A 15,697-nucleotide genomic window follows, 5' to 3' on the forward strand; every position below is an offset into this window, starting at 1 on the left:
AAATCCGTCCTCTTACTAAAACCATGCTCTTATAAATTATAATTTTGTGGGAGATTTGAATGAGTTTCAAATTGGGGGACAGTAATATGGGTATGTGGGAACGATTTTTTGGAAGAGCTGAATGGCCTTGATGGAGTTGGGGCTGTTTACGGAGAGAGGCTGGTGTGGTGGGCTTGGGGGCTAAGGGAGAAGGATAGGGAAGTGGGGGAAGAGGTGTCAAAAGGGACAGGTCGGCCCAGCCTGTTTAAATGAGGCACACGAATATCGATGGGCTGTGCTCGGTACGACACAAAAACTTGGGCCGAGCCAGGATGAAAAATGATGTCCAATGGATTGGGCTGGCCCACGGCCCGACATGGGCCTGGCTTGGCCTAAGCCCTCTTCAAGCACGGCCCAAGCCCAAGCCCGCTTCAAGCACGGCCCACTTTACTTTTTTTTTCTTTCTCAAAAGTCAAAATACAAAAATTTGACATCTAATATCATTGTTTATATGATTTTTTTTTTATTTTTTGTAATCATAAACATATATTTGATGTCTTTCATTTTAGGGAAATTACTTGGATCCTTAATTAATTTAACATATCAACTATAAATTAATTAAACAACATTGGACTTGATATCTAATCAGTACATACGACAATACGCTTCTCTTATAATCAAAGCAAGACATTTCTTCACATATAAAATAATAAGTTGTTTAAAGATGAAAAGTTGAAGTGGACTTTGTGGAGTTGGACAATTTTTGCCCTCCGCCCTTTTATATTGTTTAGATATTTGATTGATTAATGTTTTCAAATAGTTCATCATTTCTTGCCTCTAATTATATTTTTAATGTTTATAATTTGAATTATCTAGTGGAAAAAAAAATCGAGTGAAAAAATTGAAATTAAATATGTTGGTTCTTGGGCCCAAGTATGGTACGAGCACAAGCACGGGCACGACACAAGCCCGGCCCGGCCCGTTTCAATGAGGACATGTGCTTTGGGTTCGGCGGGATCAATGATTTTACTAAATGGGCCGGCACGGCATAGCCCGATAAATTAAATGGACTGGCCCGGCATGAAACGAAAACGTTAAAAGTACGAGTATAAATGGGACGGGCCGGCCCGACACGGCCCATTTGACACCTCTAAGTGGGGGTGCTTGGGTTTTTTTATTTTATTTTATTAAAAGTTTTTCTTTTTGCAAAGAATTTATTAAAAGTTTAATTTCGGAGTTAATGGGTGGACAAGAGTCAAACAACTAGAGAGGGAACATAGAAATGACATCAAACTGGGGACAACAGATCTGCTCCCCCAAAACAGTGTTGTGGTTTTGTTGGGTTATATTTTTGTGGGCCTGGGTTGGGCTTTAGTTCATTTCAATTCTCTTTTAATCAATTAGAATTTTGTATTAATTTATAATAAAAAAAAGTTATCTGTATTTATGTTATTTTAGGATATTTCATTAGGCTTGGGATCTTCATTTTAATGGTTTAGTGAGCCACAAATAATTGGGTTTCTGGGTTTCCATTTTGATGGTTTTTCAATCGAGTTTCTGGTATTCATGCGGAAAATTGCATAAATCCGTCCTCTTACTAAAACCATGCTCTTATAAATTATAATTTTGTGGGAGATTTGAATGAGTTTCAAATTGGGGGACAGTAATATGGTATGTGGGTACGATTTTTTGGAAGAGCTGAATGGCCTTGATGGAGCTGGGGCTGTTTACGGAGAGAGGCTGGTGTGGTGGGCTTGGGGGCTGAGGGAGAAGGTTAGGGAAGTGGGGGAAGAGGTGTCAAAAGGGACAGGCCGGCCCAGCCTATTTAAATGAAGCACACGAATATCGATGGGCTGTGCTCGGTACGACACAAAAACTTGGGCCGAGCCAGGATAAAAAATGATGTCCAATGGATTGGGCTGGCCCACGGCCCGACATGGGCCTGGCTTGGCCTGAGCCCACTTCAAGCACGGCCCGAGCCCAAGCCCGCTTCAAGCACGGCCCACTTTACTTTTTTTTTCTTTCTCAAAAGTCAAAATACAAAAATTTGACATCTAATATCATTGTTTATTTGATTTTTTTAATTTTTTGTAATCATAAACATATATTTGACATCTAATATCACTATATAATTACCAGCGCTATCAACACATCCGAGCCCCTGAATGGTCAATTGGATGGACCTGGCCAAAAAAAGGAAGTCATTTGGTCTATGCTTGGAGCGGAAGCAACGGAGATAGGGAATTGTTCATCTTTTAAAGATGCAATCCTTGTTGAAAAGTAAATTGCTTACTAATTTCTTGTTAGTAAATGATTTACCTCTTAGATTTTTCCCTTGTCCTTTTGTGTAATTGCTTTCTGTTGTAATAGCTTGAGCTCATACGCCAAGTGTAGGGTCTTAGATCAGCTCTCATCTTCAATGGCTCACATGCCTTGTAAGTGCCATGTGTCATAATCACAATGGCTCATGTATTTGAGTGGTTGTGATGACTGATGTAAGGAAATGAGCTGTATGAATGAAAGAAACATCATTCTGCAACGAACAGAATGTTGCAGTGATTATTCTCCTTCCTTCTGCTCCCTCATTCTTCTTTTCATTCTCTCTAGCTCCCTTCGTAATCCAAAACCTTAACATGGTATCGCGAACCTAGGTTCTATCTGGAATCGGGGCGTCGGATCTATGAGTACTGTGCTCGGAAATCCAAAGTGAAGGTTTTGGAGGAGGTGGTGGTGGTGGTGGCAGTGACTGTGGTTGTGGGGGTAGTGAATGTAGTGGTGCAAGTGGTGGAATTGGATGTGGAAGTGAAGGTGGTGTCATTTTTTAAAATGAATTATGGTATTTTTGAGAATTTAAAAAATTCATTAAAGGTTCAACTATGCTTATTTTGAAAGCGACTTTGAAAAGCAACCCAGAGCTTGCTTTTAAAAGTTGCTATCAAAAGGCCAATGCTTTTAAAATAATCGAGATATTTTATTTTTGCGAAACACCTTAAACTGCTTAACTTTAAAGTGAAGCAGGTTTTTGGCAAAAAGGCAATCCCAAACAGGGCCTAATTCTTCAACTTTTGCCACTCTTGTTCAGACCTGTAAAATCACATTAACCCAATTGAGCTCAAAAGCAATAGGATTTTCAATCGTTTTTATAAATGTTATTCTATTTTTCTTATTGTTTATTATCTATTTTATTTTTCTTTGATTATTTACTTTACTTGAAATTACAAGTTTACCCTTATAGTGAACGAAAAATCGAATGAAATTCAAAAAATTTAACGACAATGGATAAATTGGCCGTTTTGATTAATTTGGATATTAAGTTGGATGACTTTTTAGTTCTGGGAATTAAGTTCGATTGGGGTCCTAATTTGAGGGGTGTACGATAATTTACTCAAAGCAATATGAACATGAGAATTGAAAATCAAGTATTTCATATTGCCATAAGTTGCACTATATGATATGCATGGTTTAAATGTTAAAATGGTCCATGTGTTTTATCCTATTGGCCAATTTAGTCACTATGTTATCAATTTGGCCAATTTGGTCATTGTGTTTGTATATGTTAGTCAGTGTAGTCCATTCTCTTAAAAATAAAAAATAAAAAATATTTAAAATTAATTATAAAAAACTGTAATTGATTATACATTTTAAATCAATCTGAAAAATGGGATTTTTTTTATTGTAATTTTTTTAATTTCACATTCTCCAATTTCACGCTCACACCTCAACCACCTCCCAAACCCAGCCACCATCACCACCACCACTCCAAATCCAAACCCATAGCCACCCTCACCACCCTAGCTACCATTCCAACCCCACCTAAACCACAGCCACTCTCTCTCGCAACTTCCTCTCTGACAAATCACGAAGATCTTTATAGCCGGTGACCGTAACCTTGATGGCTTTGACACCAATTGATCATCTTTGCTGCAGCAAAAGTCGACGACATTCAGGCCAATGAATCAAAGAGGCGAGAGAGATGAAGGATAGAGTATGAGAAAAACCAAGACAAAAAAGAGAAGAAAAATTGCAGCAAGAAAAGAGTAGGCATCAATTTGACTAAGAACCTTTTTTTTTTTTTTTTTCCGACAGGAATCGAGAGCATTGGAAGAGTGGAGGTTGAGGTTGTGTGGGTTTTAATCATTTTGGCATTATTATTATTTGAGTTTAAATCTTTATAATTAGTTACAGATTTTTCTTAAAATTAATTTTAAATGTCTTTTTTAAGGTTTTAACATAATTTTGCCGGAAAGGACCAGTTTGCTATTTACAGGGTATAGCCGGCCGTCTATACTTTGAAATATTCTTTTTTGGGGTATAGCCGAGTGGCTATATGGTTAAGATATTATATACTTATAAAATGTTCTAAATATTCTATTTTGGAGTATAGCCGTGCGGCTATACTGTTAAAATATAGTATAGCCGCTCGGCTGTACTATTTAAAGGTACAGAATAGTAAATAGAATATTTTAACGGTATAGCCACGCGACTATATGCTTTGACAGTCCTGATCTCTTGGACCCCTGTAGTCCAAGAGATTTATGGTCACTCACCGTTGGATGTAAATTCAACGGTTGACTTGAATCGGGTAATAATCATTTATGTCATATTGCATTTATATATATCATTTTGAACCATTGGATTAATATCCAACGGTAGGTGACCACAATCTCTTGGACTCCTGTGGTCCAAGAGATCGGGACTGTATGCTTTGAATATATTATGTTTTAATTACTTTTATTTATTTAATGAAGAATTAGTATTTAAATGTTTTAATTAATTTTGGTAGAAATTACTGAATAAATACTAGTTAATTATATTTAATTATCTTAAATAATTTTGTGAATTTTAAAATTATTTTAAAAATAGTTTCAATTATTTAAAAATTCTAGAAAATTATATAAGAATAGGGGCTTTCTCCATTACGGATTACAAATTTGCAGATTAAATACGGATTTCTATTTGGAACAGTTAGATGTCATGGGCGGTGGAGATTTAACATAAAAGGCAAAACATAAAAAATACCCCTTTGCACCGCCATTTGAGAAACAAAGAAACAACGGGCAGACCCATCCAATCCGGGAGACCTGTGCTTCTCTTTCGTATTTCCCACCAAAGAAACATTTCTTCCCTGTGCTTTTCTGAGTTCTCTCTCCCACCTGAAGAATTTTGCTCCAAGATTTACTCCATACCAAGGGGCAATAGCTCAAAGAACAGAGATTGAGAACCAAAATAGTTCACACCAAACTAAATTAAAGTGCAATCACTGGCAGCAAACAATAAGAGCTTCTCCACAAGAGTTAATTTTTGTCTAGTTTTTATTTTTATTTTTTCTGACAGCAAACCCAAGAGTCACCAACCTCTCCTCAAATCTCTCAGAAGAGTCTCTCAACAGTTTTTTCTCTTTCTTTTTTCCTTGTACCGATGGAATCAGACGCAGAAGACACCAAGTACCAAATGACCCAAAACCTAGGCTTCACAGCCTCCTCCCTCTTTGGTGCTGGTATTGACAACTTGACAAGCGATGGCCTGCCTCCTCCTTGAGTGATAATGTTCACAAACCCACCTGAAGAATTTTGCCAGAGAAATGTTACAAGATGATACATGGTCAAATACAAATGGTAGCATTACAGTCTTTAATGGCATACGAATCCAAACTCATATGAATGCAAGTGGTAGCATTACAGTTTTCAATTTTCTTGGATTTATCATAACCGCTACCCTATGTAATGATGTTTTTATGAAAATAATATAATTTGTGTAATGCATTTTCTATCGGTATAAATTTATATTTTTCCTGAGCCAAAACATTAAAAAAAATGAAAACATAATCATGATGGATCCATAATACTATATTTAATATTGAATGCTAGTTAATGTTCAACGTTTGAACCTGTGCAACGTATATTATAGCTCCCTCACATACGCATAACACATTTGGTACAATTTAATTTTAAACAAGAAATTTTGTTATATTTAGAACAAAGTGTTTGTCTTCTGTTCGCAAAAATAAGTTCAAATTAATAAATCCAGAACCTTACTTTTAGCCCTTAACGTGTTACTCACAGAAAGATTTGTACAGTGTCCGGTAGGAAAATTATTTAATGTCATCATGTAAGGAAAATATTTTTTTGTTTTTTTTTTTTGTTTTTTGACATAACGAATTGAAAAGTATATTTAATATATCATTACGTTGGTCAAATAGGCACATATTCCACAAATATTTGTTGATCCTTGTATGAATCCAAATACTCCAACATAGTATGCATGCAACAAGTATAGAACCACAAAATAGACAAATCCCACAAGCAAGTAGTCTACATTATTCGCAAAATCTGAAGAAGCAAGTAGAAACCGAAACTGCTGGATGACACATTTTACCCATTATCATTGTTGTAGTCAATTTTGTCTACAAGTGCTCCAACTTCCATGGTTGCCTTCACAATTAAAATTGATTTCTACCCTTTACAACGTAGTGACCCACACCACATGGAAACCTTTCATTGTAAGGATTTTTTCGCAAGCAATTCTTTGAAACTAATTACAAGTTGATGAAGATAATGGAGCTGAAATGTACTCAGACATTAGAAAGAGTCAAAGACAAGCCTTTTATGAACAATTTTGGAAATAGGGTAACTACCTGCGCTGAGAGACAGAGATGAAAGCGTCGACCTTTCTTTGGGGAAGCAATGGTGTAATCTTGTTGCTCTCTTGCCTCTGTTTTGCGGTTTTATGAATTGAACCATTTTGGGGGACTTCAATTTTTTGCCTCTGTATTCTAAGCTAAGTTCCATCCAATTGATGAACCGTAATCACATAAATTTTTGGTTTTTTTTTTTTTTTGGGTAAGAAAGTACCCCTAACAAACCAAAGAAACTAAGCAACACTAATCATACGATGTTTAGAGACAACCCCAATAGTTCATCGGCCAACACCGAGCCAAGCCAACCGGGAGACGCATACACAGGTCCAGAATCCAGATTATGACTCCAAGTAGAAAAACTGTCAGTATTCTTCTCCCTATAAATATGATAAGTCTCATAGTTCTCAAACTTGTCTAGGATCTCCAAGCAGCTGGAAACCAACGCAGCAAGAGGAAGGAGGCAATGAAGTTTACAGTATCTATGAAAGCGTATAGCCGCGCGGCTTTACCGGAGTCGTTTTCCTGTTAATTATTTTTTATAAAAATAACACGCGCTAGGCCGGTCCTCTTCTTTTTTTTCCTTTTTTTTTTCCCTAAATAGTAGAGCCGCGCGGCTATACTCTGAATTATTTTTATAAAAAAAGTATAGCCGCCGGCTTTACTGGTGTGATTTTTAATTCTTTTTTATAAATAGTATAGCTGCTCGGCTATACTTTGAATTATTATTTTTATATATAAAAAGAGTATAGTCGCACGGCATTACAGGGGTCTTTTTTTTTTTTGAAAAATTCTTTGTTAGGCTATACTCTTTACTGTTTAAATAAAAATTGACTGACCATAAATAAAAATTAAAAATTTTGACCCAAAAAATACACATACAAAATTCAGGTTAAATGATAATAAAAATTTAATTTGACAAAGAAGAAGAGGATAAAAATTGAGTGCTGCTAAACGAATCCTAAAATTAACTGAGTACACTATATTATAAAAGTATATATTGAATTACTGATTTATCCTAATATAAAATAATCAAAAAGGATATATGGAATTGTGAAATAAATATAATTTTAATAAATACATCCTACTAACTATATTCAACCCTAATCAAAAGATTGCTTGACCTATTGTGTTTTTAACGAAAGATGTGATAATTGCAACAACTTGAAATTGCAAAAAAAGTGTCAACAGTTTTAATAAAAGCATAAGAAAAGTCAAAGATTTATAAACGCTATTAAAAAAAAATTAAGCTGAAAATTAATTATAAAATAATGCTACAAGTATTAGAGTGTATTAAGGATATTTTTGATAGTTTTATAAAGTGTACTTAATTAATTTGACATTTTAATTAAAAGATTATGATATACTTAAATCATAGCAACATTCTAAAAATTTAATCAATGACCCTGCAAATCAACCCTGTAACTATGTCCTCCTGACCGCTGGGCATGAGGCGCCGAAACACAGAAGAGTCAGCGAATTGACTTCACGCCACCTCCAAGCAATCGAAAATTCTCCCAAAAATTATTCCAAAACTCGGGAAAAGTCATTTCTTGCTGTTTCGCTTTCACGCGTTAACAGCTTCGACCAAACACCGTCTTGCTTAACGGATACCGTTTCCCAAAATTTGGGACATTTCAGCTTCCGAAAGATGAGTTCTTGACTCGCCCCCAAGATTCGGCTTTTTTTGTTGGGTTCACTTTCGACGATCCCATGGCTGCGCCCAACTCCATTGGCAACACCGAAATCAATTGGGACAAGTATGTTCTTTGTTTCGATTTTCACTTTTTGTTTGATTCATTGACAAATCCCATTGCTTGCTTTTTATCTGTTATCTTTTGGGTTATAACTGTTAGTTTTTGTTGAGAAATTGGTGCTGTAGATTGATTGACTGTATTGCTGGGAAATGTTGAATTGATTATGGAATTAGAAAGGACATCTAAAACCTACCTACCCTATTGATTAATATGGATTTGATTCTCAATTAAGTGAATATTGTGCTCTGTTGAACTCATTAAGTTTGTATCCTTATTTATGCAGGCTTGATAAGACTAAATTTTATGCTGTGAAATGTTGGATTGATTAAGGAATTAAAAAGGAAATCTAAAACCTACCCCCAGATAGATTAATGTGGATTTTGTTCTCAATTAAGTGAATTCTGTTCCGTTGAACTCATAAGTTTGTATCCCTACTTATGCAGGCTTGATAAGACTAAATTTTATGTGGTTGGAGCTGGCTTGTTTACAGGGGTCACAGTGGCACTGTACCCGGTTTCTGTTGTGAAAACCAGGCTTCAAGTTGCTTCCAAAGATGCTCTAGAGAGGGATACATTTTCTGTGGTTAGAGGCATTTTGAAAGCAGATGGTATTCCTGGTTTGTACAGAGGTTTTGGCACTGTAATCACTGGTGCAATTCCTGCTAGGATTATATTTCTCACTGCTTTGGAGACCACCAAGGTGGCTGCTTTCAAGATGGTTGAGCCCTTCAAGTTATCTGAGCCTACAGAGGCAGCTTTGGCTAATGGACTAGCTGGGATGACCGCCTCACTTTTCTCTCAGGCTGTGTTTGTCCCTATTGATGTGGTAAATACCTTTACAGGCTCTATCGCATGTCTTGCTTGAGCATTTTTGTAGTTAGGGGTTTGAGATAACTAATTTTTGAGCAATGGGTTTTCTTTAGATTAGTCAAAGATTGATGGTGCAAGGGTATTCGGGCCATGCAAAGTACAGCGGGGGGATGGATGTTGCTCGTAAAGTTATAAAGTCAGATGGCATCCGGGGATTGTATAGAGGGTTTGGACTTTCTGTTATGACTTACTCTCCATCTAGCGCTGTATGGTGGGCTAGTTATGGTTCAAGCCAGCGCTTAATCTGGAGGTGAGACATGGTAATCTGATATCTACTGACTCTAGTTCTGTTGGTAGAGCTCTTTTATTCTAAGACTAGGCCAAGTAAGTTTCAGTAAATTTAGATCTTTTAAATGAGTGTCAGCAATATGTAATTGAGATTTTCTGTTGGACATTCTATTTTTATCTTAAGCAGCAGTCTTCATTTAATGATTTAATGATATGAGTTTCTTTGCCCTGTGGCCATGACAAACACATTAAAACTTTGGAGGTGCATCAGTTTGATGGTTGTTTTAGGTGGTTTCCATTTGAGTGCGTTAGTGGAACATGATAGTTATGTTGGAAAAATTATCAGGTACTGTGACTTTGTTGGTTGTTAGGCTTTATTCTTAGATAAACGATCCGGTTGTATAGGAAGTCTAAGGTTCATTAAGCCAATGAACTTCTATAATTACTACTACTAAGGGCAACGGACTTCATTCCCTTTAGATAAAGAACTAAGGTGAAGGAGTTTAGGTGAATCATACCCTTTTGTCAAAATATCTCACATTTGCATTATTCTGGTTCATTAAGCAGTTTTTTAGGCCAGGGAAGTGGTTCTGATGAAGCTGTTCCTGGTGTGGGGAAAATAGTGTTGGTTCAAGCTGCTGGAGGAATTGTTGCAGGTGCAACAGCATCCTGCATAACAACCCCATTGGATACCATAAAGACTCGGTTACAGGTATTCATATAACCATTAATGTATGTGGTTACTTTGCTAGCTTGTAGCTTGCTCATCTTCATTTGACCAAGTTGTTTCTAATATGTGTTTTTTTTTTTTTTTTTTTTAATATAATAATTATTCCTGCACTATAGGTGATGGGACACGAAAAGAGACCCACTGCAAGAGAAGTTGTTAAAGGCTTGATAAGAGATGATGGCTGGAAAGGTTTCTACAGAGGGCTAGGTCCAAGATTTTTCAGCATGTCTGCCTGGGGCACGTCAATGATATTGGCTTATGAATATCTGAGTATGGGCTCTTACCTATTATTCTTCCTTACCATATATTTTGGGTCTTTTCATGATGTTTCTTTCACGTCATGTTTTCCTTACCTAAGATTCAACTTCTAGGCTCAAGTTTCTTTAAAAGTGATATATAACACTATGTGAAGGGTGAACACTTGTGCAATCTATATATTCAGGAATGATGAATTCCTCCTTTTTGGCTTCTTCTTCTTCTTCATTTTTTTCCCTTCTTGAAAAGTCCTGCTAATTTCAAATTTGATTTCTATTATTGTTTCCTTGTCTTTCAGAGCGCTTGTGTGCAAAAGATGAATAGAGGTCATTCTTCTTTCGGTCCACTTAGCATGGAAGGATAGGAATTTTGTTCTGACGTGGGCTGGTATTGAGCATTTCTGATGAAGGCTTTAGACTGGTAAATTCAGAATTGGGATTATGGCCACTGAAGCCTTTTCGTTAGTTTTGATCCGGCGATTGGTCCTGATATTATTTGATGCTTTACTTACTAAATTTTGGAGAAGTCCTCAAATTCTTTTAGGAATTTCTCTACTAGATAGTAGTGATATCATTCTTCGGGTAATTGAATTTATTTGAGCTGTAGGAAGTGCCAATTTTTTGTTCTATAGCAAGTGTACCTTCGCCCCGAGCAAGGAATTTGAACTTATTAACACAGTTCTTTTTATAAAAAAAATTTGTTGCTATATTGTCCCCTTTAGGTGTAATTCGCAATAATTTAGAACACCAAATTCATTCACCAGAAATTATTGTAATTGTAAAAATGTACTTTTTTATAGTTGAAATGTTTGATCTCTGAAATTATTGATGATTGTTACGTGTTAAACTAGTTATGGAGTAAATCAAAAGATATAATGAACTTAAAACTTAGGCTGGACCCATGGTGTGGCAAACTAGTAGTTTCCACTTCCCATGGTGAAATTGACACCAAAGCTTTCAACAAATCCCCAATTGGTTTGGTACAAAAGCTTAACAGAATCATTGGCAAATTTACTTTTAGATGGATGTGCATATTGAGCTTTTCATGAATTTTGTGAGAGAAAACCCAGAGATACCAAAAGATATGCAATGTGAACTTGACATGAATGTCAATATTGAGCTTTATGAATTTTGTGAAATTAAAAAAACCCGAAGATAACAAAAGGATGATAGAACTTTATAAAGTAGTGAGAGTGAATTTACACCAATACATGGATGAAAATCACCTCAAGATACCATTTACATCTAGTGGCTTCAAATTCTTGGTCTTGGTTTTCTTACACTCTGACTGGTTTCTCCAATACAGCTGAGAAGAAGAGCTCATCTCCAAGCTTATCAGTCTTAGGTACAACCCTCCATAGTAATGGCTTGTAGCCTAACCTGTTAAACTCATCCAAATACAACTTCATGTCCTCCTTATGACAGAAGAAGCGGTCTATCCAAAGAAGGCCCTTTGGCCTAAGGACACGGTCCCAATCAAACAACACAAACTGAAGGAGTTCAATTCCTATCCAGCCATCCAAGAACGAAGTAGAGTGGATCATGTCAAGGGTATTGTCAAAGAAAGGCAATCTTGAGCCAATTGATGTGTAAAGAGGAAGAAGGCCTCTTAAGGCAATGACCTCATTGAAAGGAGCCCCTAAGTTTAAGGTACTAGAAGCAATGGTAACATTCTTTTCCCTCATGATAGAAGCAAATGTTCCTGTTGTCGGGCTAAAATCTAGGCCAATTCTGATCTCCTCTGGCTTTAACCCTAGAAATTCATCAATGGTGAACTCTGCTGATTCAGACTTGTTTGTTGGAGTATCCCACCCTTTTTTTGAAAGATTGAAGCAGTCCGAGCATTTCAAGAAGCCTCTTCGGTCCTTGGTTTCTTTGGAGACAAGGCAAGAGTAGTCTTTGCACTTGTAATTGTTCCATAAGATGTTAGCACCACTAGGTTGAGTCCAAAGGGAGGAGTTTATAGAAAATGGCTTGGTGTAGTGTGGAGGTGATTTTGTGAAGCATCTTCTTCTTGGTAATGGATCACATCCATGAACTATAAGCTTCTGAGCTATTTCCCAATCATCCGGGCATGTACTGTGAACCTTGTAACTCATAAACCGGTCTAAATTGGTGGCCATATTGGCACAAGCCAACCCAATTGATGGAGTTACTGCTTCTACCCCAAGAAAATTCTTCTTCCCAATTAGCCTGTTTTGTTTTGGGGAAGTGTAATTGTAAATCTCACCTGAACTGAAGACCTTCCCACCCATAAACTGTTCTTCAGCTTCCTCGGGATCACTGAAATCTTCATCGACATTGCTCATCTCAGCTTTAGCAGGGGAAGAATTCCTGTAGAGCCTTGATAAGCTATCTGCAAGTTTGTCCAAAGAAATGGCAATGTGAAGCACCTGATCCGAAAATTTCGCAATTGCTTTTGAGTCTGAACTTTCATTATGCAGCCGCTCCAGTAAAATCCCCAGTTGGATCTGCAAACGAGAGATATCTCTGTGCAGGGAATGAGGCAAAACAATTTGGTCATGGGAGGTATTGGCAAAAGTAGCAAAAATGGACTGTGGATATGAAACATTGAAGCCAAAAATGAAAACTGTGAGGGGGCTGACAAGGAGAATAGCACATAACATTGCGGCAAGAAGGCATCTGACTGGCTTAGAGGAGCTTTCCTTCTGCATTTCTAAGCAGGGTTATTTTTCTTCCTTAACACTTCTTCTGGGGAAAACAACCATTTGAACTGTTCATTCAATCTTTCAAGCTGTTGACTGGAAGAGTGAAGTTGGATCTAATTCTCTTAATTTTCTATTGCGTTTTCAATAATCCCTAGGTGCATCTTACCATACTTTATAGTCAGTTTTCTTTGAACCTAAGTCACCCCTCGTAGCAAACCAACTTGATCTATGATAATATTAAACTAAATTTTTTGCCAACTTTCACATAAGTTTTCCCCATGCAGAGCATTTTGTACACAATCTGCATAAATTTTTTAGTTTTTTACATATTAAGTGAAATAAATTGAGATAATCATTGGCTTTATTCACTAATAAACAGACTGAACAGGGGTAATGGCCAGGTTAGGTGGAATTAGCATTTGATTTCTCAACTATAGAACTTGGAAGAACAAGAACGCTTTAGTTTCTCATATGGAACTCAATTAATACATAAACTCAAACAACATTTGAGGGTTCTTGTGCATAAAGCACTTGTACAAAAACGTAGAATCAACGGCTATAAGAAAGAAAGAAGAAGAAGAAAACAAGAAAGATGTTGATCGTTTAAACTCTTCAAGACCTTCTTCATAGGGGTTGAAGGGCTGACTTCCACTTCCAGAGTAATGGAAATATCTTTGTCCAAAATTGCGACTGAGAGTACAAAGAGATGCCTCAAAACTGCCCAAAACAAAGACAACAAATTTGTGTCTGTAACTTATCATCATCATTGTTTGTAATTTGTAAATGTAAGAGTCCACACTGCAAAAGCTATTGAAATACTACCTCTATTAATTACAAACATGGTCCTCATTTTCTTCTTCTTCACCTTCTTCATCATCATCATCATCATTATCATCTCTGCTTGCCTCTGCATATTCTTCAAGTGATGCAGAGGGGAACAAATCCCCAGCCTTGTCATCTTTGTTGGTTGCCGCTTTCGCTAAACCAGTAGCTTTGCCTGCGTTCATCTGTTGCAGTACAATTTGAGCTTACAAAGTATGCAACTTTATTCATAGACAACACAAGAAGCTCAAAAAAACAAATGGGTTTCCATTAGAGAACATACCGCACGTATCAGTGTCCTCCTATCTCTTTCTCGAGCATTTTTTATGGCCTGCACGTTATAAGTTGATAAAACAAAACAAAACCATCAATCTCATTAGCCCATTTTTGAATGCAAACGCAATTAGAGAATTAAAAAATAAAAAATAAAAATAAAAACAAACCTCCTGAAGCTTTTTTTGCTCAGCTTCCACTTCCGAAGGGTCTTTTCCAACGATACGTTCGACACGGCAACAGCACTTTGCACAAACACCTTGTTCCTTGGCGCAAGCAGAACATAGTTTATGGTGAGACTGACGAACGGCGCGCTTGGTACAACGTTGGCACTTGGTTGGCTCCGTTAGGGTCTTGTACTTGCCGTAACGGCGTTTCCATTCGATCTGCTCCTTACAGCGAGGGCAGACCCCCGTAATATCCGACAGCGGCCTGAACCGGCCTCCGACCTCCGTTTCGTTGATTTTGACGCCGAGGTTCGGCTTCCATGCGAATTTGTTTTGGTGCCTACCGTTCATCATAATTCCCTACACTTCTCAGAGCAAATACAGCTTACGATTTTGAAAATGCAAAGCAAAAGCAATCAACTGTGCTTTGGGAGTTGCAGAAATTCAATTCATATGCCCAGACCAAAAGAAAGAGAAGAAACTCTAGGGTTTTAGCGAAGGCGGAGAAGACTAACCCGATTTAAAATTTGGGTTTCCTGACCCGAATTCTATTTGGATATGGGCTGTCCTGAAATAATTTAGGGTTTTGGTTTTGGGTCAATTTAGCTCTTGGGCAAGTAGACATAAAGTAGCCCAACAAACTTTGGGTTGGATTTTGAAATTAAAGTCATGCTATTTTCACATGAGATAATACCATCTTTGATCAAGAATAAAGGGCATCAGCAGTAAAATTAAATGTTTGAAAAAAATAAAAACATTGTGATGTAGAACCCAATTAGAGGATGGCATGTAGGATCTATGGTTGGGAGCACAATGCTTGTATGCCGGCAATATCATCACTGTGCAAAGCCCATGTTTGGTAGGCCTCACTATGCCTCACTGGACTGGATTGTGTTAAATAACACTTAAAACCCATGTTTGGTAAGGAAGGGGATTAACTTAAATGAGACTGCATAGTCCAACAGTGAAAAAATCACCGGACTCGCATGTCTAATTCAGTGAGCCCCAAATGCAGTTCGCAAAATAGCACCATCGCTATTTTGAACACACGAGTCCGGTTGGATTTCCTTACGCCTTGAATCAAAACACCACCTCCACAGACCCAATCGACAGACTCTGGCACTGCCCAGCTCTCCCTCTTCTCCCCCGAATTTGTGCTCCCTCATAACCACCACCCGTAAGCCACACACAGACCCATCTCTCTTCGCCACCACAGCCACCCGCAAAACCCAGAACCATCTCTCTTCGCCATCTCTGTCAGACCACCACCATCAAACCCATAACCAGCCGCCAGAGACCCAATCGAACCATCATC

The 15,697-nt window shown here is 37.4% G+C and overlaps 3 protein-coding genes across 3 annotated transcripts; 1 reads left to right on the plus strand and 2 right to left on the minus strand.

Moving 5' to 3' along the window:
• The first annotated feature begins 8,020 nt into the window (after positions 1-8,020).
• LOC117623440 (solute carrier family 25 member 44) lies at positions 8,021-11,160 on the plus strand. Its single transcript, XM_034354418.1, has 6 exons — positions 8,021-8,373; positions 8,814-9,195; positions 9,293-9,489; positions 10,035-10,179; positions 10,314-10,467; positions 10,751-11,160. Exons 1-6 carry the CDS (start codon positions 8,327-8,329, stop codon positions 10,774-10,776), a joined length of 951 nt encoding a protein of 316 aa, XP_034210309.1. The 5' UTR covers positions 8,021-8,326; the 3' UTR covers positions 10,777-11,160.
• Positions 11,161-11,728: 568 nt separating this feature from the next.
• Positions 11,729-13,126, minus strand: LOC117621974. The gene has a single exon (XM_034352495.1). It carries the CDS (start codon positions 13,124-13,126, stop codon positions 11,729-11,731), a length of 1,398 nt encoding a protein of 465 aa, XP_034208386.1.
• Positions 13,127-13,522: 396 nt separating this feature from the next.
• Positions 13,523-14,950, minus strand: LOC117622409 (uncharacterized protein C9orf85 homolog). The gene is made up of 4 exons (XM_034353072.1): positions 14,386-14,950; positions 14,226-14,273; positions 13,943-14,127; positions 13,523-13,837 (listed from the first exon to the last, which is right to left on the minus strand). Exons 1-3 carry the CDS (start codon positions 14,734-14,736, stop codon positions 13,948-13,950), a joined length of 579 nt encoding a protein of 192 aa, XP_034208963.1. The 5' UTR covers positions 14,737-14,950; the 3' UTR covers positions 13,523-13,837; positions 13,943-13,947.
• Between the last annotated feature and the right edge of the window lie 747 nt (positions 14,951-15,697).

The sequence above is a fragment of the Prunus dulcis genome, chromosome 3 (genome assembly GCF_902201215.1).
Source record: "Prunus dulcis chromosome 3, ALMONDv2, whole genome shotgun sequence".
NCBI classification, from domain to species: domain Eukaryota; kingdom Viridiplantae; phylum Streptophyta; class Magnoliopsida; order Rosales; family Rosaceae; genus Prunus; species Prunus dulcis.

Excerpts from the sequence above, each read along its gene's own strand:
- LOC117623440 (XM_034354418.1), top strand. The coding sequence starts at position 8,327 with ATGGCTGCGCCCAACTCCATTGGCAACACCGAAATCAATTGGGACAA. Across the intron at positions 10,180-10,313 it reads CCATAAAGACTCGGTTACAG|GTGATGGGACACGAAAAGAG; the intron begins GTATTCATATAA and ends CCTGCACTATAG. Across the intron at positions 10,468-10,750 it reads ATTGGCTTATGAATATCTGA|AGCGCTTGTGTGCAAAAGAT; the intron begins GTATGGGCTCTT and ends CTTGTCTTTCAG.
- LOC117621974 (XM_034352495.1), bottom strand. The coding sequence starts at position 13,126 with ATGCAGAAGGAAAGCTCCTCTAAGCCAGTCAGATGCCTTCTTGCCGCA.
- LOC117622409 (XM_034353072.1), bottom strand. The coding sequence starts at position 14,736 with ATGATGAACGGTAGGCACCAAAACAAATTCGCATGGAAGCCGAACCTC. Across the intron at positions 14,274-14,385 it reads AGCAAAAAAAGCTTCAGGAG|GCCATAAAAAATGCTCGAGA; the intron begins GTTTGTTTTTAT and ends TATAACGTGCAG. Across the intron at positions 14,128-14,225 it reads GGAGGACACTGATACGTGCG|ATGAACGCAGGCAAAGCTAC; the intron begins GTATGTTCTCTA and ends GTACTGCAACAG.